The sequence below is a fragment of the Micrasema longulum genome, unplaced genomic scaffold, assembly GCF_059751315.1.
Source record: "Micrasema longulum isolate JH-2025_06_02 unplaced genomic scaffold, ASM5975131v1 h1tg001408l, whole genome shotgun sequence".
NCBI lineage: Eukaryota > Metazoa > Arthropoda > Insecta > Trichoptera > Brachycentridae > Micrasema > Micrasema longulum.
In genome coordinates, this window is record NW_028278594.1 from 49,120 (window position 1) to 75,421 (window position 26,302).

General features: G+C 33.3%; 2 protein-coding genes across 4 annotated transcripts in view; one reads left to right on the forward strand and one right to left on the reverse strand.

Moving 5' to 3' along the window:
• Window positions 1-26,302, reverse strand: part of LOC148275512 (E3 ubiquitin-protein ligase RNF19A-like) — a 192,353-nt gene that overhangs the window by 45,791 nt on the left and 120,260 nt on the right. The gene's annotated exons all lie outside the window — the stretch shown is intronic.
• LOC148275513 (uncharacterized) lies at window positions 219-24,444 on the forward strand. 3 transcript variants are annotated; one of them, XM_088235586.1, is made up of 7 exons: window positions 219-624; window positions 15,711-16,088; window positions 16,193-16,340; window positions 18,184-18,387; window positions 19,658-19,844; window positions 22,106-22,301; window positions 24,017-24,444. In XM_088235586.1, the coding sequence occupies exons 2-7, from the start codon at window positions 15,862-15,864 to the stop codon at window positions 24,345-24,347; spliced, it is 1,293 nt and encodes a 430-aa protein (XP_088091712.1). In that variant the 5' UTR covers window positions 219-624; window positions 15,711-15,861; the 3' UTR covers window positions 24,348-24,444. The 3 variants fall into 3 exon arrangements, with proteins under 3 accessions (XP_088091712.1, XP_088091713.1, XP_088091714.1); XM_088235587.1 differs by having other exon boundaries at window positions 363-624; window positions 15,714-16,088; XM_088235588.1 differs by having other exon boundaries at window positions 377-449.

The following is a 26,302-nucleotide window of genomic DNA, read 5'->3' on the forward strand; positions in this document are numbered from 1 at the left end:
TCGAACCCCATATTGCCATGGGCGCGGCGCGGCCTGTACAACGCTGGTCGGAAAAGCGGGCAGTAAAACAAACAGCGGAACGAGAAAGGGAATAAATAATATATTAGAAACTCGCCTAGAGCGGTATACTTAACTTGCATCTTTTTATGTATACATTCCACTTCGATGATTCGATTCAGCTGTTACTGGGAAGGCTCCACGCCCATCTAGCTTATGTCAGAAATTGAAAATGATCACGTCAAAAGGCGCGCTTTTCCACTGCGGGTTTCCGCGTTACTAGACTGTGACCCGATTCCTTTTCGACGATTGGTTCTGTTTCGAAGGCACGTCCGCGACGGGTCCGGTAATTGAACCTTAATATCAGAAAGGAGTAGGCAGTCGTTAGCGAACCGTCGTCGGGTGTGCCGTGTCGAATGGTCGAGAAAGACATCGCGGCGCGATCAAAATACGTAAGACGAGTGTTATTTTCACGTTTTCCGACGATTTTATGAGTGAAAATCAGTTTTATATCAGAAGATATATGATGTTTTAGGATCTAGGTTTTGTTATGTTTGCACATAATGATGATTAGTTGAATTGCGTCAATAGCCGGTACACGTGTTTGGTACACATCAGTTTTCCGAGGTAAGACGGAAAGCGTACAAACGTATATATGTAAATACATATATGGGTGGTTGTAAGACGAAAATATCAATATACGAGTAAAAGTACATGTATTTCATTTTAAATTTACATATTTAATGGACCTAATACGGTAGTACTAGTAGTAATTTTGTAATAAATAAAATTTTGATCAATTACGATATATTTTTTGTCGATCAAAATGTTAGCTAACGACAAAAAATCTAAATGTTTCTAGAATTAAAAAGTCTTGGCTGGAAATTTATGACAGCAGATGGATTTTTCAACCCCCCTCGAATTGATGAATATTTATGAATAACAAAAAAAGAAACTGGAGTTGAAAAAAGAAAACATCTCGAAGCAGGGATAAAATGCAAATATAGAAAGAGACCCCTCGACACATCAAGTTGGGGAAAAATTCATTTAGTGAGAGAGCATGAATAATAAATATATTTGTATTGCTACAGAATCCACCCTTTGGGGTTTGCGAGGTATTAAAAGACGAAAAACGTCTAGTTGTATAATTGGCAACTCATATGTTCCGTGTAGGGTGCGTAAAAACGTAGTCTGCTTAGACCCTTATATTTTAAAAAAATATTTTTGTCGCCGGTACTGCATATAAATTTGGTATATTACTTCAATTTTAGATTTTCAGTTTTCTTTGAAAATATAAATTCAAAAGCTTTTTAACGTTTGTCCGGAAACCACTGATAATGATTATAAAATCATTGAAGTACCTATCATAAATGGCATCCGAAACCCTTTAAATATAAATTATGGATACAATTTGAAAAGAACGATAAATTAAAAGGCATGCCAGTTGAAAAGCGGCAAAATAAATTGATTTATTTATAAATTCACTACATACATACAAAAATATTTATTACCAGGGAATATATTGAAATACTAGAGCATTTAAATATGAATATGAAGTGTCCTCTGGATAGGTTAGTCTCCATCTAACACGGCACTCATAAAACTCAGCCTGTTCCAATAGACGAAAATGTATAATCATTTTAAATACACTTATTGTTTAAATTTAAATAAGCGTTTTAGTCGAATTAATTATCATATCAAATCAACACAATAAAATTACAGCTGTTATTTTTTAGGTTAATTTCACGAAGGTTATTTGTTGGCGCGTAATAGATTTGAAAATACTCAATCACGCCTTATTTTATTTTTTACATTCTAAATCTTATCATTTCCCTATCCTTATCAAGTAATGCATAGGGCACTGAATCGGTAGGCTAATTGCACCGTATCTTAGTAAAAAATTTTTACGTATAAGGTGAAGTGATCAATCAGTCTTAAGCTTCAGGTTCCCGTCCAGAAACTATGAACTATTGCAGTGTAAAACAAACTTTAGAATGAATTAAAAAAAAAAAAATATTGAACTTTTTGTACATAATGTTATTTGTACATTGGCGGGCTTATTGCCAAACGGAAATTTCTTCCAACCAACCAATTCACGTCTACCCTAACAGTATTCGAACTCAGGATGTCATGATAGGCGAACTCATTTAGAACATTATTCTTCATTCTCCCGGACGCAGAAAATGAAATAATATCATAAATAATCATATTATCGAAAATATTTGTCAGAAATATTATTTGTTTACATTAAGAGCATATGCGATGCCAGAAAATTTTGACGAATAGGTATTAAAACATAGTTTTTCTGACACTCTCTCGCAAATGCATCCCCGACACTCTGCAAAACCAACTCGTTTTCCTAGCTAAAATCGAGATTTCGCTGTCTCATTTTCCGCGCCACAAAAATGAACCGATTTTGTTTTTTTTTTTTGAGAAAGAGTATTAGAAAGATTATTTTTGTCAGTACCTTTTTTCTCCGTTTTGCAAAATTATTTATCATAGCCTACAGTAGATCCGAAGGCGGCAGATAAAACTGGGCGATTTTTTGGGTTTTTATGGTCCTAGGTCTCATAAGAAACAATTTGTCAAAAAACAACGATAGACACGCCAAAGGTAAGTCTATAGTTCGTAAAAAAAATCATCGCTCTGGTGGCCATAATCCGAGGAGAAAATATGGGAATGCGTTTGTATGAAGAAAAGTGAGACGGCTTTTCATTTTAAGTTGAATTTATCCATAAAATACCAGCATAAACTGGCCTTCTCCCAAAGCAATAAAGACTATTGTATCGTTTTTATTTTTATGGGCTGAATTTCATCGAGAAATGCAAGAGCAGATAAAGATGAAATCAGATTGATGCGCACTAATATTTATTGTAAGTGGGTTTTTTTTTTAAACGATCGGTGGGCTAGAAGTCCCAGCCCAAATGGCGGCCTCTGTGGTGTAGCGGTGAAGACACTCGACTCACGCACGGAAGGTTCTGGGTTCGATTCCCAATGACAACATAAAAATTGAATGTGATTTTTCTCAAGCCAGGGTGTTATGTGCTGTAATTCACCAATGTCATTGGACCTCCTACCCCGTTGTGGTATAAAAAAAATAGTTTTAGTCTCAAGCTTGAAAAGGAAGTGATACGTGGAGCTGGAGAAGAAAATTCATATTGAAAAATAATCGAATAGTAAATTAACTGTCCATTTTGTCATTAAATTTAATGATCCTTCATGTAGACTGAGAAATAATGAAATTCTGTTCCTTGGTAACTACGGTTTCCCAGTTTCCCCCCAGAATAATCAGACTTGTTAACAAAAATCAGGATCTGAATTATTTTTGTTATTATTTTTTCTTTTTAATGAGAAATATTTTCGTTCTTATGATTTACCAAAATATTTCATTTTGAGGGCCATTCTCAACGAGTTGTATAAAACTCACTATTAGAAAATGGGAATCAAGTTAGGGTAGAGTGGGATTCGAACCACGAACCTTTGATCCGTGAGTCCAAGACACTAGCCACAGGACCACAACCCGACCATTAAATATGAACAAATCAATTGAAAAATAAATAATAATATTCAATAATTTTCTTACATCAACCTAAATCCAATAGTGTTTGTCCATTATATTTATTTGTCTTTTATTGTTTCGTTTCAAGTTTTATGTTGCTGTATATAATTGTATTTTTTGTTATAATTTACATTTAACGTGAACTATGTCCGTAAATTAATGAAATAAAAATAATCTAATGTAAATTACAAAATTCGCTTACAAAAGATTTCATTCATCATTATGTAAACTTGAGAAGATTAAGACAGGATATATTTTTTTAAATAACAGATTATGTGTGGAATCCAATTGAAAGAGAGGTAGTATATGACATATATTATATAATGAATTTTTTTACGGACATTTTTATAATAACCCCTATAGAAAATCAGTATTGAAAGCACCCACAGTTACATTAATTAATTAAGTAACTTAATTAAGTAATTAACTAAGAAAATAATTAATGCATTTGGGCATTTACTTTCGTACAGCAGGTGTTATATATTATTATTTTACTATTATATAACTTTTTATGTGAGCGTGTCGAGAAGTGGAAGTGCCATAAAAATAATGGATACAAAATATCTTGGACGAAAGAAAAGCTATAAACCAAACTCTTCCCCCTAAATCGAGATGGGAAAAAAGTTAACGGCGAAGAAAAACAATATCAGACATATTCACGGCTATTTCAGATTGATTTAGGAGCCAATCACATTAGCAGTGCAAACCCAAGGGGTTTTTTTTCTACGTAATAACACTGCGCGGTGTTTGCGCGTCTGAGCATTAATCAGGTGCCTTGCTGGCCATAACAATATATTGTCTCGGCGGATAGATTTAGAGACTCGTTGAAAAAACAGTATTAGGAATTATTTTAAATAATCGCTGAAGGCTAAGTGGTTAGCGTAGTGATTTATAAACGTAAAAAGATGAAGAATGTGCTACAAAATTTTCTTAATGTTTTTATTATTTGCTTAATAGGGTACTTTCACAAATCAGGAATAACGATGAAATCACATTAAATATCTACAACTAAATATTTCCAAATTTGAATTTTTTCAAGAATCGATAAATTTTTTTTACAGACTGAACTTAAAATGGACGGTGTTTCTGAAATAATAATTTTAGTGCCAAAATAAAATTTGATGTGAATTTTTAATTTAAAGTTTTTTTATTTTTATTTATTCATAAAAAATATAAATTTACATATTACAACAAAAAAAAACGTATCCCAAACTCTATGAGCGCAAGGGCCCTGTATCGAGTTGGGATAAAATAAAATGGAAAGTGGAAGTTCATATTTGTTTTTTAAATCCATATTACTGATATATTTTTTCTTCTTCTGATATATACATCGTGGCCTTGTGGCGTAATGGTCAGCGCGTCTGCCCACCATGCAAGAGGTCTCGGGTTCGATTCCCGACATAGTTAAAATGAAATATTTATTTAAAAAGGTGTTTTTACACAAGAATATTACATAGTTCCTGGACTGGTACCTGAAGCGTAAGACTGATCATCTTACCTTTAAGTAACAAAATGATCAAGATACGCTGAGATTTGTGTACCAATGCAGTGCCCTATGCACCATTAGGTGCGGAGAGGGAACGATGAAGATATAGACATATACGTTTTATAATTATTTTAAAAGATTAACTGTTTACAACATGTATCTAAAAGAATGTAAATTTAAAAAAAAATGTACTGAATTCTTTTGTACCTGCATATGGATACATATTTTTATTTTTTTAAAAGTACTTTGTCAAAAAAATTGTAAAATGTATTCCTCGGCACGGAATTTCCCAGTGGGGAATACATTATAACCAAATAATGCATATTTTTATAATTGAAATACTTAATAAATAATAACGGAACGAAATATTCGTATTAATCGTAGATTTTAACAAAAAAACAGAATTGCGTCGCTTAATTGGTAATTGCCTAACACCGTCCAAATTGATTCAATGTGGATAGAATAAGGGTAGAACGAGTATTTTTATTTTCTGAAAAAAATGGGCCAGTTCACCCTAATACACCGAAAATATTTATTTTTTGTTTTGAATTTTTCCCAAAATTGACTGATAATGAAAATGTTAGGTTTGCATCTTTACTTCTGCAGTTTTTTCCCCCAAAATTTGAGGACTTAAAAAAAGTGCCTATAAACTCACGATTCAAAGTATAGTCCATAGCTGGCCACTACTTTCTCCCATCTTTCGGGCAGTTAGCAATAGTTGTTTAAATATTTTTTTATTAAATATATAGGAAATAATTCGTTTTGTAACAAAAATTATTTTCAGACAACAAAATCATCCAAAATTTTTGCGTTTTGGCGAAAATTAAATATATCAATATGTTTTGCGTCCCCAAATCTATATAATGCGATATGAAACTCGATATTCCAAATTTTGGAAATAATCATCTTTGAAAAAGAACCCTAGAATTTTAGGGTTCAAAATCGAGTATATCACAACGGCTCGAATTCGGCGCCACGTCACTTTGACGTCACACGTCATGCCCGCCGAGTGGGCTTCTAACAAAACATTGCTAACAAGTAACAATACACAATTAAAATCCAGACTTGTGTACGAAATTAGGATACAGCATTTGTTTAAAGATACCATTATGTTTCGCAAATTAAAAGGTATTTTGAAACAGGCTAATATAAAAATATTCATTAGGGTTTCAGGGTTTAAAAAATTAATTAATTACGTGAAATAATTTTAAAAAGGGAACAAGTTATTTCAAAATTGCGAAATCCTTCGATGAATAAATGTTATAATTTTGATATTTTGTACATATACGTATGCACTACGAATTTTCTGTATTAAGTTTTTGTCTGTATTATTTTTTTTTCCAATTATTAAGCGTCTTCGTCACGGGTTACTACTTTAAAAAAATTACCTCTGTGAATTAAAAAAAGATTTTTGGTTTTGTCTAAGTTGTTTCCTACCGTCGATTTAAACACTGATTTGACATTTGGAAAAAGTAACATGTTTTTGACGTGAGATAATTTATAGGGGGCGTTGCATTAAAGGGGGGGGGAGAAAGGTTCGTAATACGCTATCAGAGGAGATGAAAGCGGAGTGACGGAAGGAGAAGGGAATATGTAGGGAAAGTTACAAGGGAAACTGCATTGCGGACGTTGCGTCACAGTTTACCTGTCCCGGCATACATAACTGCGAAACTGCAATCGGATTATGGAAATCGGATGCGCCTAGTGGAACGCGACACTTTTATGAAGAATTTCCGTAGTTTTTAAAATATCTTTAGTTATTTATTTATAGACTATCCAACCAAGTCAAAATACAAAAAAAAAACTATACATTATTGTATTATCAGCGCTACGATTTTTTTAAGTTTTGTAAACATTAAATTACTCCGAGTGTAACGTCACAAATACACTTCGGTGAGATCTGCTGATTGGTAAATTGGCTTACCGTAAACCGGAAATCTACCACAACACTCTATCTCTGGTAGATTCACGAGAAATCGTGACGTTGTTCAATAAAGTTCATTTTTATTCAAATCATTTTTATTAATTTATTTCGTATATTTTAAGAAACTTCACCGTACAATTAAATGCAATAATTTTTACCGCGTGTAAGAAAACTTGGTTGACATCAAACAAATTATATTTTCTTTAGATACGTCACACCTGGACACAGAAAATGAAATGATATCTTAATCATATTTTTGAAAATATTTGTGAGAAATATAACTTGTTTACATCAAGAGAGAATAGCTATTAAAACATTGTTTTTTGTTGCTCTCTCGAATATGCCTCCCCGAATACTGTGCGAGAATGATAACTGCAGGTCGGACTGATTATCCCTAACTAAAATCGACAATATCGAGGTCTCGTATTCACGTTTTTCGCACCATAAAACCTGAACCAATTTATATTTGAATATATATGTGGGTATGTATATATGTATGTATATATGAGAGCGTTGATCCGATCTTGCCAATTGATGATTACCACCCTCCTCTTGAATTAACATTATATTTACACGAAACCTGTTCAAAACACACTGATATTTCTTTAAATTACAAAAAGGCTGATTTTGATTCAATTATTAATCAACTTTCTAAAACTGACTGGACTTTTTTAAATAATGATAATACAGAAATATCTATTTGCCATATGTATGACATAATTTTTAATTCTATAGATAAATTTGTCCCCAAGTATCAACTTAAAATAAACTATCCAAAGTGGTTTACCGCTGAACTTAAAATTTTACTAAATTCAAAAAAAGTACTACACAAAAAATTTAAGCAAAGTCGGAGTATTCATGATTATCAGGAATTTTCCAAAACAAGAAACGAATGTAAAACGCTTTCCAAGATATGCTTTAAATCGTATGTAAAAAGTATGGAAAATTCGGCGTTAAACTCAAACAATCTTTGGAACTACATAAAAAAATTAAACAATTCTCATTTCGAATATCCAAGTGCTATGCATCTAGATGGAAAATTAGTGAATGGCACTGAAAATATTGTAAACCTTTTTGCAAATTTCTTTAAGGAAGTGTATGATGAACCTATTCCAGATGATAAGATTCCAACCTTTACTTTTGATAAAACAATTACGCTTTCAAACTGTCAAATTAATATGTTGTCTTGTAAGAAGAGACTACTCTCTTTAGATGAAAATAAATCAGCAGGTCCTGATAATGTTCCGCCTATTTTTCTCAAAAAATGTGCCTCAGTTATAGCTGAACCTCTCACCACGTGTTTCAATAAACTATTGTCAATGGGATGTTTTCCCTCCAAATGGAAATTTAGCTATATAACTCCAATTTTTAAAAAGGGGGACGACTCAGATATTAAAAACTACCGTCCAATATGCATCCAATCAGTCATACCCAAACTTTTTGAGTCACTCATACTTGACCAAATTCAACATGATGTCTCAAATATAATAGACACTAAACAACACGGTTTTATAAAGGCGCGGTCAACTGCCACAAACCTAATGCTTTACCATAATTACATATCGGAAGCCTTTAATGATAAAAATCAAGTTGATAGTATATACACCGATTTTACTAAGGCGTTTGACAAAGTCTCTCACAAAATATTACTAAGTAAGCTGTATGGTTTGGGTTTTCGTGGAGCTATCCTTGATTGGTTTCGAGCCTATCTATCTGACAGGTATCTATATGTAAAAATCAAAAATGTAAAATCAGACTGTTTTTCTGCCTCTAGTGGTCTTCCACAAGGCAGTCACCTAGGGCCTGTTCTTTTTCTAATGTTCGTAAATGACATTACATCCTGTTTCCATGATGTCGAAGTTTTGCTTTTTGCGGACGATATTAAAATATTTAAAAAAATATCGGACATTAATCATTGTGAAACTCTGCAATCAAATATTAATAATTTGTATAATTGGTGTAAAAAAAATAATTTATTTCTTAATATTCAAAAATGCAAAATTATGACATTCTGCCGCAACAGAAATCCCATCGTTTTCACGTATAAAATAAATTCTTCACCTTTAGAAAAAGTTACAGAGATGACAGACTTAGGTATTCTTTTTGACGAAAAACTGAGTTTTATTAAACATATACAAAACATTACAAATAAGAGCATGAGAACCTTGGGATTTTTGCTGCGAACGATACGGGATTTTGAGTCTATAAACATAATGAAAACATTGTATATTGCCCTAGTGCGAAGTCAACTCGAGTATAACTCAGTTATATGGTCACCGCATTACAGGGTTCATGTTAAGGACATCGAAAGAGTTCAGCATAAATTTTTGCGTTTTATCAATTTTAAATTAAGTATACCGATTGAATACATAAATTACTCATACTTAAATGATTATTTAAACATCCAAACATTAGAAAACAGACGAAAATTAAATGACTTGCTTTTTTTGTTTAAAATAATAATGTCGATGTTCGATTGTTGTGAACTTATCAATTTGATTAATGTGCGAGTGCCTGGTCGAGTTACCCGATGTAATACTTTGTTCTACTGCGGTCCATCATCGACCAATTACAGCGCGAATTCGCCAGTAATGCGGATGCATGTACTCGCGAACCAATATGCTAACAACATCGATGTCTTTAGCGTGAGTCTTGTAAATTTTAAATATCAATGTATATGTTCCTTATCAAATAGAACTTAATATTCTGTTCATATTGTATTTTATAACATTATGTACCTAGCTGCTTTAAACCTTTAATTGTATTTCTTTAGCTTATTAAAAAAATAGAAATATATATATATTGCTTTAATTTTTTTAAAACCAACTTAACTTTAAAACACAGTTCTATATTTTATTACAGTATATTGTATTTTTTTTTTATAATTTATGTTGTTAATACACTCATCTTTTTATTTTTATACCAACTATACTTCTTAACACTGTTCCTTTATTTTGTTCCTTTATTTTATTTCTTTATATTGTGTTTTTTTTTTTTTTTTTTTAAAATCTATGCTGTTTATATACTCATCTTCTTTTTTTATACCAACTTTACTTCTTAACACCGTTCTATCTTTTGTTGCTTTATATTGTATTTTTTAAATTTAATGTTGTTTATATACTTATATTTTGTAAAATTTTCATGTATGTAAAAGCCTTATGGGCGTGAAAAAATAATAAAATAAAAAATAAATAAAATAAAATGTATATATATGCATGTATATGTGTGTATGTATGTGTATGTATGTTTATAAAGGTGCACACGTGTGTGTGTATGTATATGGAAATATATAAATAAACGCATATGTTAGTCTGCCTTAGCACGGGTCTTCTCCTACTAGGCATTACTTTATAATATGAATAATTTATAAAAATATATATTTAAAAAATATTACGTAACTACATTCATGCCGAATGGTTTGCCGGTAACCTTTCACGAATAAAAGGGCAGAAGACGAAACATTATTTTTTGCATTACTACAGGGCAAGAGGTCCAATTACACCATAGTACGCTCAGAGATAAATATCGTTTGATTGTCGTGGTATCACTGGGAATCTAACCCGTAACCTCGTACGTAAAGCGAGCATCGTATCACCACGAGAGCCTTCTTTGTAAAGTACAGGCAGCACACTTCGCGAGTGGGATTCCCATCAAGAAAGGACTTAAAAAACTCCGTTGTATAAGGGGTACCGACTCGACATAAAAGACGCCTGTTTTCTCCCGCCTTTTATTTGCGCTTTTCCCGTCATAGTGAAGAGTCCGCCCGCGGCGCTTACGACACCCCCTGTCCCGCCTGCACGCGTACCCCAGCTCACGCTTGCGAGGGAGCAAACTATGGCTCTAGAAATTCGTCTGCGAGAGGACAACCTCCCCATCTCGAGTAAATGCACATTACGATTTTTTAAACGAGCGTAGAACGCGACGCTACGAACATGTTTGGGAATTTAGCGACGCTTTTTACGACGCCGAAATGACGAATCGGAATGTATTGTCACAGAACTTTTCTTTGTGATAAAGAAGACTGTTTTTTCAAACTTTAAAATGCGGGTTAAAGAGCTGATATATTTTTGTGAAATAATCAACGTTAGGTACGTTGGTTTTATAAAAAAAAACAGTTTCAGTTTCGAGATACGTCTCACCACGTCGATAAACTAAAAATAATTAATTTTATTTTTACTTGGAAAAACAAGAAAAGTATTGAAAACGGTAAATAAGTAAAGAGAAAATGTAAAATATTATACAAGAAAAAAATAGAAAAGCACTGCATGATGGTTGAGGATGACGAAATAAAGTGGAGGAGAAGAGAGAAAGTTCAGTGTAACGGGAAATTGGATACGTGATATGGAAAAAATGTTTTCTTACGCGCAGTAAAAATTAGAGCATTTAATTGTACAACGAAGTTTCTTGAAAATGTATGAAAAAAAAAATTGTTTTTAAAATATTAGATTAGATTCGGAAGAACTAGTGACGTCATTCAAAGTAGTTTGTTTTTACTATAATTATTTTTATTATTATTTTCAAGAAACTTCGCCGTACAATTGAATGCTCTTTTAACCGCGTGTAAGAAAACTATTTTTGTATTCAATTTCCTGTAGCACTGAACTCCCCCATTAAAGTGGCAAATATTAATTCAGATATAATTTAGGCTGATATTTAACGGCCGAACTGTTTATTATTTAAAAAATTGCCTTAGAAAATTTACATTTTCCAACACAATTTAAAGTGTTTGAGAAATTTATATAACTACATAATGATATAATATTTCCGCTTCATTACTTCGTTTGTTTACCTCTCAAAGCCCGCTGGCTCAAAAAAATACGTGCGTGGCGGTTTTGGGTCAAATTGGACCTAGTTTTCAAGGTCGCCTTTTGGGCATTTTTGTGGGTTTTGTAATTTTATCCTTTCATCACTACAATGTCTTAATCATGACAAGACGTGAGATAAAGTTTTGTGTACAATTTTTCATGATCAAGTGAAGGAAAACGATGCATAAAAAATACTTTTCACACAATCGATCATTTACAATCGGTCTAATCAGACCCATCTCTGATAGGTATACGTTAAAATATACGAGAGTCAGTAGTGAATTTAACTTTTTAAAATGTACGTATCTAACTTTTAGATACATAGGTATACTACCTACAAAGAAAAATCATTATTTTTACGTTCATTAACCGATTAAAGAATATAAGATTTCTTGTTGAAATGGTTCAAGTCATGTGTTTATATTTTTATTTATTTATTTAGTTCTATGTAACATAGTCTAATATATATTTACAACACAATATTTACATCTATACTTATTCTAACAATATATATCACTAATATACACTTAGTATCCTAATTTATAATATTAACTGTTTCATATGTACATTTTCATTAATTAAATTCACTATTTACACTATAACTATATACTACCTAATATTTTTCACATATATACTTTTTACATTTAATTTTAAATATATTTACATTAATTTCATTTTTTATGCTTTCTAGCATTTCTTCAAATAGTTTCATTCCCTTGTACATAAGGCAGTTCTGGGACATTGCTTTTGATTTCTTTTCCAGTCTTATATTTTTAGATCCTCTTGTTGCATAGTTATGAAAGAACTCATTATTTTTTAGTTTATTTTGAAAATATCTCGGAACTATTCCTTTAATAATTTTGTTTATTTCATTGGCAACATTGAATTTGATTCTTTGATCAATTGTCATAATATCTAGAAGTTGAATCATTTTCTGAACAAATAGTTCGTTAATTTATTTTATAATTTGTACATTTTCAAATGACACTATTTAATATTTTACACCGTATCTTTTTACCACTTTGCCGAACCAATTTGCCAGAAATACTGTTTAATTGTTCATTTAAATCAATTTTATATTTATGATAAAAATATAAAAAAATCACGAGAGCATAAAAAAATAATTAAAAAATGCATATATGAAATGAAAAACTATTATATTAAAGCGTTTTGTTTTTTAAACATTTTCGCTTTCGTATTATTTTACCAAATATTTAAAATGAATAACCGGGTCACATTAATTTTATTTGAGTAAAGTACAGATAAATTACCTAAGTATACGTATGTTTCAAATTGTTGAAAAAGTTGTGGTAGATGGAGGAACGAATCTCATACCTTTGATTTGGAGGCCGCAAAATTACCCATTATAATTTTTACGGATTAAAAAAAAGGAAACGCAAAAACAATAATATTTTACATGTTTTAAAATACAAAATAAAAAATAAACAAAAAATATTCGGGTAGGCTTCGAGGGACTGGTGCTAATCGACGACAAGTTAATTGATGACGCCATGTTGGGGTTATCAGACAAAGTGGGGGTTTGTTTTCCCGATATATTATTATTACAGGGCGGGGGTAGTCCCGTCTGCCAGAGGGGGTGGTTCGTTCCCACATTCCCAGCTAGGGTGGGGGGCAGTCAGCTGTTCGGGCGACGTTGCCGGAAGCCTGCTTTGTCACCGGAAATAGTGTTGTAAATGATATTTTTGTTTTCACGAGCGATAGCCGAAAGAGATAGATCGGTTTGAACCGGAAAATAAATGGAAGTGTACCGTTTTTTATTTACTTCTCACATTACATTATTAGGGTAAACGTTGGTGGAATTTTCGTTTTCAATTACTATTAGTACGATGCCGATGTAACATAATACGTCAAACTTGAGTGTAACACACAAAATAACTTAATATTTGAAAAAAAAAATAAAAGTAAAATACAAAATTTTCATTCTTACAATCCCAGGGCTGGTATTCCAAACGCTCTCGTGGCTGTATTATCTCGTGAGAGTGGTTCAGAATAGTACCCCAGGAGTGCAATAATTATGAATCTTCTCTATCCTCTACTCTAGAGAGTGGTTAATTTGGGGATATTTATTTTTTGCATGCGACTAATTTTTGCTTCATATATGGCCACATTGATGATTAAACGTCAAATAATATGAACACGTGTAATCAAAGATGATGATTTACATTTAGAACATCATTGCGACCTGAAGCATTGCCCAAAACACTTAATTAGGTTGAATTGACCAAACCGTATTAGTTTTATTTCTGTTTTTAAAGCAGTTTTATACATCATTTGACGTTTAGTCATCGGTGTGGCCATTTTATGAGGCCAAGTGTCGTCACATTAAAAAAAATAAAGATTCTTAAATTAACCACTCTCCAGGAAGTAAAGAAGATTCAGAATTGTTTGGATAATTTATATAGCGCCATTTTTGTGAAAATCACCTCAAGGGCGCTGCACAATGAATAAATATCCCAACACGTCTTGCAGCTACAGAGCGCATGGACGGTTGGGATTCTAGTTCCTCGCCTCCAATTATGATATATTACAATTATGATATATATGAGCTAGATAACAGAACGTCTTGCAGCTACAGAGCGCATGGGACAATAATAAATCTAGCCCCTATTTACATTTTAATTCTTAATTTTTTTATTTGACAATGAAGTTTAGAGTTTAAGTGATATTTTAAAAACGAAATAATAAGCAAATTTATAAAATTTGAAGTTAGATAACGAAAGTCTTGCAGCTACTGAGCGCGTGGACGGTTGAAATTCTAGACCCCATTTACTAAATTTAGATATTTTATAGTTTATAACATTTACATAATATGATGAAAATAATATGATAGCTAACATCACAAAAAGTCTTGCAGCTTCAAAACGCATCGACAAATGGAATTTCAACAACATAAGAATGATTTTAAAAAGTTGAATGCCACCCTAGAGCTTTCCAAACTATGTTCCGCGGAAGGCAAGTCTAGTGTTCCGCAAAAAAATGTAGTAATCCTAAACAATAACAACTCTTTCGCAATATTTTCCCAAAGCTTTTAAGGATGATTCCTGGGTTCGGAATACATTTTCCGTGATAGACAAAATAGAATTGATTTGATCAGTGACTCTGATTTTAAACAAAAATACAGAGATTAAATTATATGCGAGTTGGTAAGAAGAGTGCGCCAATGTGTCAAAACAAGCCATCAATGAATTACTTCTGTTTTCTTCAAATTATTTATACGAAATGGGATATTCTAATTATGACGCAACAAAGTCAAAGTGCAGAAACAGGCTCGATGCCACAACAGATATACAGGGTGTTCATTAAACCCGGTCACATCCGAAACCACGATGATCAGTATGAGCAAGAAGACATATTGGCACATTAAATTATTTTTTTAGAACAAATAAAATTAAAAAAAAAAAAAAACAAATGGTTGCTTACTTCTGCAGCGGAGAAACGAGAAGGGGGGAGACCGATACACCGTCAACCGCACGGCCGCACCCCCCTCGTTTCTCTCCTGCAGAAGTAAGCAACCATTTGTTTTTTTTAAATATTTTATTTTTTATCATTTTCTTCGTTCTAAGTATTTTTTTTAAATATGCTAATATGTCTTCTTGCCCATACAGATCATCGTGGTTTCGGATGTGACAGGGTTTAAAGAACACCCTGTATATTACCATTTGAAAATATCATTAGTTTTCAGTTTCTGTTTCAGAATTTCAGTTTTTGAAAATGATATTTTATGAGTGTAATTTCGTATCTATATAATATAATAAATATATTTAAAAATTAAAACTGCGCAAAACGCCAGAAACCCAATACGATTTTAACAATTTTATCTCATCTTCGAAAGTACACAAACCGGACGGAAATGCAAGTAGACAAAAGCAGAAACATTTAGAAATTGCGTAAGATTAAAAACGTTTGCTTTTTCAACAGCAGGTATTTGATACGAGTTAAAAACAATATATTGAGCAAGTTGCCGTGCAAGAGTGTATTTCCAAATGGCGTGAATCAAGAGATTTAGCCGGTGGTTAGTGTTGTGGAGATGACCGAAGTTTTTGGACAACAGTGAAGGTTCAGTGTCACGATGTCGGACAGTGAGGGTAGCAATTCCTCCGGGTCTTCGGGAAGTTCCGCGTCGAGTCCGACCGGACCCGAGGTGGAGGGCGAGTGCCCCATAGGAGAACGGTGGCTCTCTGAGGCCCTGGCGCAGCATCACGCAGTGCGGGAAGTGAGGCTTCGCCAAACGGACGTGCGGCCGGGCTGCGGCGCCGGGCAAGCAGCCCTCAGCGACATCTTGGCCGTCAGCGTAAAGTAAGACATTTTATGATGATTCGTGTGCTTTATCATTAATCGGTAGACAAGGGCGGTTCAGAGAACACGGGTTATTCGACATTATGGTGATTATTCCTTCTCAGGTACACTCTAGGAGACGAGGTAAGCGGTGATGATGGAGCTTGCAGATCTTTGCGGCTGGTGGTTAAGCTGCCACCGCGAGACCCATTTAGCAGATATTTTGTAGCCGAAGCGCAGTTCGATCTGAGAGAGATCAAGTTTTACACTGAGGTACGTTGATACTACACTTAAGTCATTTATAATTCAATCATCGAGCGGTGTACCGCAAGGAACTTACTGATACTATCGAAGATTAAGATGTTGATTCCAATAACGATAAATGATTTGTAACCAATAGACGAAATAATTAAAAACAATCAAATTTAGTGAAAAAACTGGACCAAATTGTTAAGTCAGCAATGACGCTACAAATCACAAAACGAAAATGAGAAAAAAAAATACGGCTGTGACGATCCGGGCATGTTCTCTAAAAGCGCCATTTTCCGTGCTACGCACACCATAACATAATTATATTATGATATTTGGAAGTACTGTAATTTGCCATATTGTATTACCATTTTATGAGAACTTTTCCTGGCCCGTTTACGGGAATTGTTTACGACGCCATATATGTAATTTAGTTTTACTTTAAACAAAACAGTAATGAAATACAACCATTAATCCGATATGTCGAAGTCGGCAATTTCCGAACCGATCCCAACAATTCGACAGAATATGCAATTTGCAAAGTAATTGAATAAAAACGTCCTCAAAACATGAAACATTGCATGTCGCGAGCGAAATAATGAAACAGGATAAAAGTTTGGAAATAGGAAAGTCGCAACGAAGCCAAGAGGCGGTTATTGTTGGAAATGTTATTTTGGCTTCGATGGAAGTAAACATTAGTGACGCTTTGTAGTTTACAGCACAAAAAATGTACCTGTTGAGACCGCAAATCCGCGCTGTAATTTTGAAGTAATTTGTCCGATATAATAGTGTCGGTAGCGCTGTTATTACGATTTCCGAACACAATAACAAGGAACAAAGAGATGGATACAATAAGGCCGACGACCCTCGAGCATTTATAATGATAGTGTACATACAGCGTTGAATACAATATTAAAGCTTGATCAAAGTTCAGAGCACCGTACGGTTGACCAAATGAAATATTAGACGGATTAATCAGCTGCTCGGAATTTCGCTTTTTCAGTATTGGCGAGAACAATATTTTTATCAATAATTTAAGACGTTCATTTGTTAAGCACCATTAAGAAAATTGATATAAATACATTTTTATTGTGGGTACATAATAGTAACCGACCGAAAAAAGATTTTTTCAGACGAAAGCGAAACTGAATTCCGACTTCTGTTCGGCCAAAATGAAAACTTATTTAAATAAGTTAAAAGTCACTTCAACGCTTGAAATTAGTTGTTTTTATTGTAAAACCTTACGAGTCCATTAAAATAAGTATTAAATAAAATACACAATGAAATAAAAAGCACAAATTTGATGGTTCGTTTTTATGTTATACATAAATATAAATTATATGCAACAGTTCTTTAGTGCACGCTACACAATAAAAGAATTGCAAAAATATATAATAAATACAAAAGATCTTAGAACTCACAAGTCACGAGCCATACAATGCACCCGAATAAAACCGAACGTAATCCGACACATCCCGACAGCAGGTTTCGGCCAATTTTTGGCCGAAACCGTAGCTCGTTTTACTGGTCGAAACTGGGCCAGCCAAAACTTGGGTCGGTCATTTCAAATCATCTGGAACCAAGTTTCCGCCTAGTGGTGTAATGGTTTGCGCATTTCGCTACCATGCACAGAAAGATTCCCGGTTTGATTCTCGATAAGGTGACACGAAACTTTTCATATTTATAAAGGTGTTGCTTTAGTAAGAAATTTTATAGTTATCGATAGATCAAAATCACACAAACATAAAACAACTAGCTTAGAACTTCTCGAATTAGACTGAATCACGTAACTGGATTATAAAAACCTTCCTGTCGATTTTGTGTAGTTTATTATGTATTTGGTTGTCAACTTTCTTTCGATTTCCAGGTAGTGCCAGATCTCGAGGGTGTTCGACGTTTGGACAAAGATAGGCCAGTGGTGCTGCCAGTTCCAAAGTGCTACCACGCATATTATGGAAGAGGAGACGAGAATGAGGGACTACAGAGACCAGAAAGTGCCCTCATCTTGGAGGACATCCGACCTCTGGGGTACCGCACGGCTAGCTTCTCCGATGGATTGACTTTGCAACAGGTAAACGGAACTATTGACTACAAACTATGTTTTGCCGTGATTGATGAAGAAACAAAACCAGAGTAGAATCTCCAATCGAAGTGTTTTAAAAAAGGAGAATTTCGACAAAATATCTGAAATTAATAACGTTTCCAGACCATTATAAATGCAAAGCAATTTGCAAAAATTAAAGTTAAATGATACCCAACTGTAAACGCGTGTAAGTAATGTTCACGTTCAAATTATTGCAACATAATAAATAATCGAATCGAAAAAAATGTCTAATTATAAACACCGGAAATTGCACACGTGCATGGTAGGTAAGTACATAATATAAAAACATGACTAATCAGCAAAAAAGGTCAGTACATCTCGATTGAAGACCTGAGCAACTTTCGAACTTTTCAACTTCGTAATTTTATATTACTATCCCCGATCTTACTAGCGTCATATCCCGGGGCAATAATAGACCGCAGCATAAGCAAATGAAAGCTAAAATAGAATAAATCATTAAAAAATGGATCTTTTGAAAAAGTGTCGCCATTGTGGAAAGCTTCAGTGTCTGCATTGAATATATAAGCTCTCCAATAAAATTAAGGAAATAAATTGTGTTTAAATTTTTGCAGGCGTGTTAAAAGTGTTTCTAAACAATAAATTAAAATGTATTAAATATAATTAATGTTAGCAATAGACACCATAATCTTGTGTAATGTTTTTACTGATTGTGTTTTTCTAGACTTTTTCATTTAGTTGTTTTATATTTTATTTTTTTTATTATTTAGGTTTGGTTAGACTGTAAGAAATCGCAAGTGGCAATAAGTCCGTCATTCAACTGTGTATACCTTTGTTATTATTTTTGTATGCATGCAATTGTATATTACAGTTAATAAAGATTTATCATTATAGAAAAATATGAAAAAAAATTAGAACATCATCCCGATTACGAGGATTTCTAAACAAAACATCATGATTGAAATTACTATATATTTCATTTGAAATAACAGCCACTTTATAATACACTAATCAAAGTTTTTGTAGAACAGTTGAACGAAAAAATTACTCATATTTTTTGATGATCAATAATTTAAAGTAATAATGAGAAACGAACAAAGATACCCTCCCATTTTTTAATACCGTAACTAATTGGCTAGGCACGAATTCAGACAGTTACTTAAAATTAAAACACATCCCAAATGTGTATTAATTACAAAAGCCATTTCTGTACGAGTCACTCACTTTAGTTAACGAGAGAAATTGAATGATTATGATTGGTGTTTCTTTCGGTTTCTAGGCCGAGGCAGCGATGGATGCGGTGGCCAGAGTTCATGCCCTTTCTCTAGTACTGAGCTCGACAACCACGACCCCGCTGGGGTCTCGCTACCCGTTCCTCTTCCAAAGCGAACGGGCTTCGGATAGCTACCAGCAATTACTTGAAAGAGGCCTGCCACAATTAGCAAGATTTTTACAAGACCGCCCCGGTGAGCAAAACACTGTTTGATTTTGTAATACCACTTAACTGCATACATTGATTTCCCGCTTTCCTCCCCACTTTACCTCCTCCTCTCTTAATAGTAAAGTGTAGATATTTAGTCAATTTTTATTTTGGGTTTCCCTGCGACTGCCTTTAGTACTTTCATCTCTGATGTTCTGAGCAGTTATTTGGTTTTTCTATTTAGTTATTCTACTTGGTTTTTCGTATTTTTTATTTTTTCTCTATCTATCTTCGCCTCTGTTGTATACACCATGATTTGGTCTGACACACGTTCTGTATATCCGAATTATGTTTCCAATATTCATGTGTTCATTGTACTATACGACATTTCTTAGGCATCCAGATATTTACTAACTGAGATGGATATGTTCTCATCATCACCATAGCAGCATCATCTGCATGGCATGTGATGTTAATGACCTTATCTATCTTAGTTGATTCAATACTTTTTTTTATTCTTAAAAGCGTTTTTTTATGTATATTTATTCTACTTGTGTAAGAAAGGGTTTTAGGCGTACATATTGTTGTTGTATATTTAGTTATAAAGGTGCTAAACTTGATTGTTTCTTTGTTGTCCTCAATTTGTGTTATTTTCTAAATGCTAATATTATTTACGTCCCAAATTGAGTTGTTGTAACTCCTGGGAATGTAATCCAACGTATTATACTTGTAAAATACTTTGTGTTATATGATTTATAAATAAAATAAAAATATATGTGTTTATCAATATTTTGTTTTTTTATTTTATTTTAGCTTTTTTCATAAAAAAAAACACATTAACAATAGTTTCAATATGTCGGTAGAAATATATGTATATATAATATGTCTCAATTACATTATGAAAAAAACTTTTATTATAACATAATAAAAATATTTATGCCATAGTCCTTAAAATATAACTTGATTAGAATGACAGCTGTCAAACTAACTTCATTAGTGATGTGAAATTACTGATTACTGATCAAATAGATTTTATCAGATATTTCATGAAATCATGAAAATTGATATAAAAAACGCAAAAACAAGCGTATTATAGTATGTTTAACACAATTATTCACCAAAAAATAAGACATTTATACTTTTTTCATGAACAACATCAAATGAATTATTTTTTTATTCGATCAATTTACATTGATCAATTTGTCAATCTCTAACGTTTTTGCAAAATGATGTAACCTTGTAAGAATGTCGTTATTAATTAGGTTTTTTTTAGTTTCATTTTTAGTTTTAAAGCTGATTTTATATATAAATGTTAATTTATGAGTCAAGCATTGCATTAAAAAAAAAAATTTTCGTGTGTCAATATTAATAACTCTTTTGACGTTACTACAAAGTTATGTCGTCACTTTTTCTGACAAATCTCATTTTAATCAAGCTATATTTTAAGGACTATAAGTACTTGTTTTAGTGTATCAGTGCTATTATGTGCATGTCTTATGCACAAGTATGTGAACTATATATGTAAATAAATTCATTGAAGCTACAGTGATCAACGGCGCAAGCTTTAACCAGCATAACAGGAAAAAAATACATTAAAGAGACTTTTGTCAAAGTAGTACGAGAATCCTGCTCCGGAAAACCCCTTCGGGTACATGGAACAGATCAACATCCAGAGCGATGTTGTTCAGCATAGCGGTAGCCCTTCCAACAGGCATAACCATCGGCAGGATGGTCCTGTATATCGGAATATAAAACAATCTATGCTGACGCTGTCTTAGGAACATACAAACCAATGCTCCTCATAATCTCAGGATTATCGACCATACCGCGCAACAATCAATAAAAATGTGTAGTCAAATGCACATTCCTTCTAGTCTCTAAACTGTTGTAGCCAAGCCTACCCTAAAGAAACTCGGTCGGGTAGAGCCGAGGATAATACCCGCACTCTTTCATGTAGAGATATCTCAGAAACTTCTTTTGGATTTTCTCTATCATAAGAGAGTACTTCAGTTCATGTGACCCCCAAATCATAGAGTCTACTTCGCACCAAGGAGTTGTAAAGAGTTCTCAATACGTTTTTTGCAATTTGAGTTATCCATGTTGATAAAATATTTTGCTGGATAGGAATTAAATTTTGGCTGTAATATTTCAACCCTGGCCTCTTTGTGTAGTCGGTTAGAAAAATTCGTCAAGTACGCGGTAGCTCTCATCGATAAAAACGATGGATCAACAGTACTGGTAGATTGACTAAAAAAGATGAAGAAACCAATTTTCCTAATTTCCTAATATGAATTGTTTTTTTGGCAGGTTTAGCAAATGTCCAATCGTCGCTCGAGGCATTGCGACCGAAGACTCGGAAGTTAATCGAAGCTCTTCTGCGGCCGGCTCCTCCGATGGCCGTGATCACCCACACGGACTTCTGGTGTAACAACCTCATGTTCAGGGAGAAAGACGGAGAGCAGGACTGCTGTATACTGGACTGGCAGATGGTCACGCTGAGCAGGTATGTAGGAAAATATATTTGAATAAAAGAAATATTTGCATTTTTACAATTTACCCAAATATTTCATTTTGAGGGCCATTTTCAACAAGTTGAAAATAACTAACTATCAGAACATGGGAATCAAGTTGGGGTAGCGTGGGATTATAACCACGGACCTTTGAGCCGTGAGTCCGAGACACTAGCCACGGGACCACAATTCAATTCGACAATTTCAATGTGGATTAAGCTGTACATAATATGCAACGGAGTTGATGGTAGGTTAAGGTTGACAGATTTTGCTAGAGTTTTGTCGGGAATTTTCCAAAATATAATTAACATACTTTTCTTACATTTGATGTGGTGTTTCTTGGGGAAGAAGTACTTGCTGAACATATATTTATTTGATGATTTTACTTATATCCCTTTAACGTATCTGTAGAAACCAGTGTAAGTCATCTAACAATAACTTGATACTGCAATATTGATTCTAAAGTCCCTGGCAGTAGGTGACATTTTTCATTGGTCTAATGCACAGGGTCGACATCAATGATATTACTTTTTCCAACATGGCGTTATGAGCAGGAATTGATAATAAATACCCACTCGGATAATTTTAACAGTTTACAAAAATACATCCACTTTTCTTCTTCAGAACTTATCGACGTCCACTCAATCGAGGCAAGTTCAGACTCTGAGAAATTATTTACATAAATAAATTGCCGAAAGCATTCCATTTAGGTTTTTTGTTAGTTAGCTGCGTCGCTCAACTGCATACGTTTAAATCGGGATATTAACGGTTTCATCAGGACGTCGGGACAGAGGGCTTAATAACGATGACAGTCCCGATATATCGGGACGGATGGCAACCCTATGCTAGGTTCATCATCTGAACCTGGGAATGGTGAATGTTATACGTTACAGAGTATGTAAAGTGGCCACTTAAACCACCCAATGGCAGGTCATAAGCTCTGTAAATGCCTAAACTTCCATATTTCCTTCTCAAAAATGTTTTCCCTCTGTGTTGCAACAAATTTATATGTATATTTTTCATTTATTCTATAAGGTAATTCAACAAAAATACAAACTTGAAAACATACAATTTGTTGCTATTTGTCGATAAAATTTCACATGAATATATATATTTAATTACAGAACTACGCAAAATAGATGGAATGATATTTTTTTACATTTTTAATGTCTAATATAAAGCAATTCAAATAGGTTGCGCATGTGTATTGTTAATTAAGATTTATCCTAAGAGATTATTCGCAAAAGTTGGGAGAGAATCATAAAATATGTCGATTTAGTAATTTCGGTAGTATATGTTATATTCCCGACACATGAGGGGCCAAATGTGTGTGGTATGGTGCATTGTTTGAAAACAAAAGCAGTTTACATATGTCCCGATGTCTGAGCGTTCTGAATCCTGCATTTATTTGTATTTCATTAAGGAGGTTAGTATCTACTTTACAGTTTAATATTTTATGGCGAAATTATATATAGAAAACAATGCAGCAATTTATCGGTAAACGCAAATGAAAAAGAGTTAGAAGTTGCTAATAATTTGAATTTAAATGTGGGTTAGAAATTCGGGACTTATTTGAAAAGAACTTTTTTCAATAGATTCTATTCTAAGTTTATATGATTTTGATATAATATGATATTTTCGTCTACATATTTACGTTACATTGAATTCAACATGAATTCCACTCTTCAATGCTTTTATTTGATTTCAGGCCTACAAACGACTTGGCGCTGCTGCTGGTCTCTTCCGTGAGTGGAGACATTCGCAGAAAGCACGAATACTCATTGCTGGAGTTCTATTTCTCCCGTGTGTCCGCCGCCTGCCGGGCGCTCGGAGAGGACATCGAGGACCTCGGGTGGTCCGAGGCCGCGCTGAAGGTGGAGTACCGGAGGTCCAGCCTTCTGGCCCTGCTGCTGTGCCTCGGCAGCGTGGACGTCGCCCTCGGAGACGAGAAAGCGGAAAAACGCTTGGAGGAGGCTTTGAAAGACGCGATGGATGAAGGATTGCTCTCCGCAGAATTCATCGACGAGCAGTTAGCTTAGAGTAACAAATGTATCATAGAAAATGTACTCATTGCCAAATTTAAGTCCACTAAATTAAACCGTGAGTCAATAGAAAAGTAAAGATATTTAACCAGAATTACGTGTTTGTCATTTTCTTTATACGGTTATTATATTATTTATCAATTTAAGATATTTCAAGATTCAAAATAAAAATAAATGTGAAATACTACGAGATACTATAAGGAAATACCACGTTTTTTAAACATTTTTAAAGTAATAAAGGTCTAAGAAGTACTGTCCAGTAAAAAAAATTTTTTTTTGTTCCTTAGCAAAAAAAAAATTTTTAATTTGTAATTTTGAATTCTGTAAAAACGGTCATTTCATTGGCCATGCCCCTAATACGTCACGATTCATGCTTATTTGTTTCTGACCATTTAAATTTGTTTAGAACATTGTCACGAATCTTGACGTCACAACTATGAAAGCCAAACATGTCGCGTTTTTCTAGTGACATATTTTTTAAATAATTCATTTTTTAATTTATATATGAAAAAAAATTTCCACAACATCCATTTCAATTTTGAAAAAATTGAAAAAATGAAATGAAAAAAAACAATTAATCGTTCTTAATCCATTTCATATATTTTTACCAGTATTCATATTATGTGATATTTTCCTATAGTTAAGCTTAAGTAAACAGTTATTTAATTAGAATTTCCAATGAGGAATTTCATTTTTTTTTACAACTAAAAATAAAACAAAACTAGTAGTAAGTACCTATACACAGTTTCATAAAAAAAAAAACAGAATTTATGTATGTCTTTAAGAATATTAATTTATTCTTCAGTATTGGAGCATTCAAATTAATCACCATACACTTATCAATCCTCAAAACATTCCTGGAATGCACTTTTAGGCCTTCAGTTCCGTTTTTATCTGCTGCATGATCGCAAAACGTCGTCCTTTCATAGTCACAGCAAGTCGCAGGGGGCCAAGGCCGGTGAATACGGTGACTGGAGCATCAATGTGGTATGGACTTATGTTATTTTTACTCTAGAATAATCTTGAAAATTCACCGATCTCACCACAAAGGGCTTTACTAGTTTTTCTGTCGAAAACCAACAACACGTCTAAAACAACCAAAAATTGACAAATTACTTATAAACACGTACGAATCTAAAAATTCTGTATTTTTTTATCAAACCTCATAATATAGCAATGCCATAGACATTCTAGATTTGGATCCCTGATCCGCAAATCTATGGCACTAGCCATGAACCACAACTTGATTTGTGACTAAATTAATAAACAATTTTCCAATTCAAATCTGGAACTGTTTATGGTGATAAAATATGCAGATTTGTGTTATAACGCTCACGGAAATAGTGAGATCTTGGATGTAATTCGATGAAATTTTATTTTATATATTATTATTAATAACAACTGAGCGAAAATTCGAAAAACGTTTTTGAAATAAAATCTAAACAGGCGGCTAATTTAGGACTGATACTGCTGGGCATCGTGATCAGATTACGTTTATGACAGTGTCAATGTACCTACTTGGTGTTTTCACCGACAACATAAAAAAAGTATCACACATATGGTTAAAATTGCATGTAAAAAATCAGAGCTTTGTAAACTCAGATCGGCACCTCATTACAATTTGCAATTTCTTGTTGTCACGAACCTTGACGTCACAACAATGAAGTCCAAAAAGTCGGGTTTTGGTAGGGACATATTTCTCAAAAATTTATTTTTAAAATTATGCATGAAAACATTTCTCCACATTGTCTATATTGATTTTCGAAATACAATTAATTTTTCTAAATCGATTTGATATATTTTTTTCGGTATTTGTAATATGCGATATTTCCCTATTGAGCCTTTAAGTATTGTATACGATAAAATATGTTATTTGGTGAGATACATAATAGTTTTTTTTTTTAATCAGCTTAAAATGTTAATGTAACAATTAAAGTTTTATTTGATTCAGT

Excerpts from the sequence above, each read along its gene's own strand:
- LOC148275513 (XM_088235586.1), top strand. The coding sequence starts at position 15,862 with ATGTCGGACAGTGAGGGTAGCAATTCCTCCGGGTCTTCGGGAAGTTCC. Across the intron at positions 16,089-16,192 it reads ATCTTGGCCGTCAGCGTAAA|GTACACTCTAGGAGACGAGG; the intron begins GTAAGACATTTT and ends ATTCCTTCTCAG. Across the intron at positions 22,302-24,016 it reads CAGATGGTCACGCTGAGCAG|GCCTACAAACGACTTGGCGC; the intron begins GTATGTAGGAAA and ends ATTTGATTTCAG.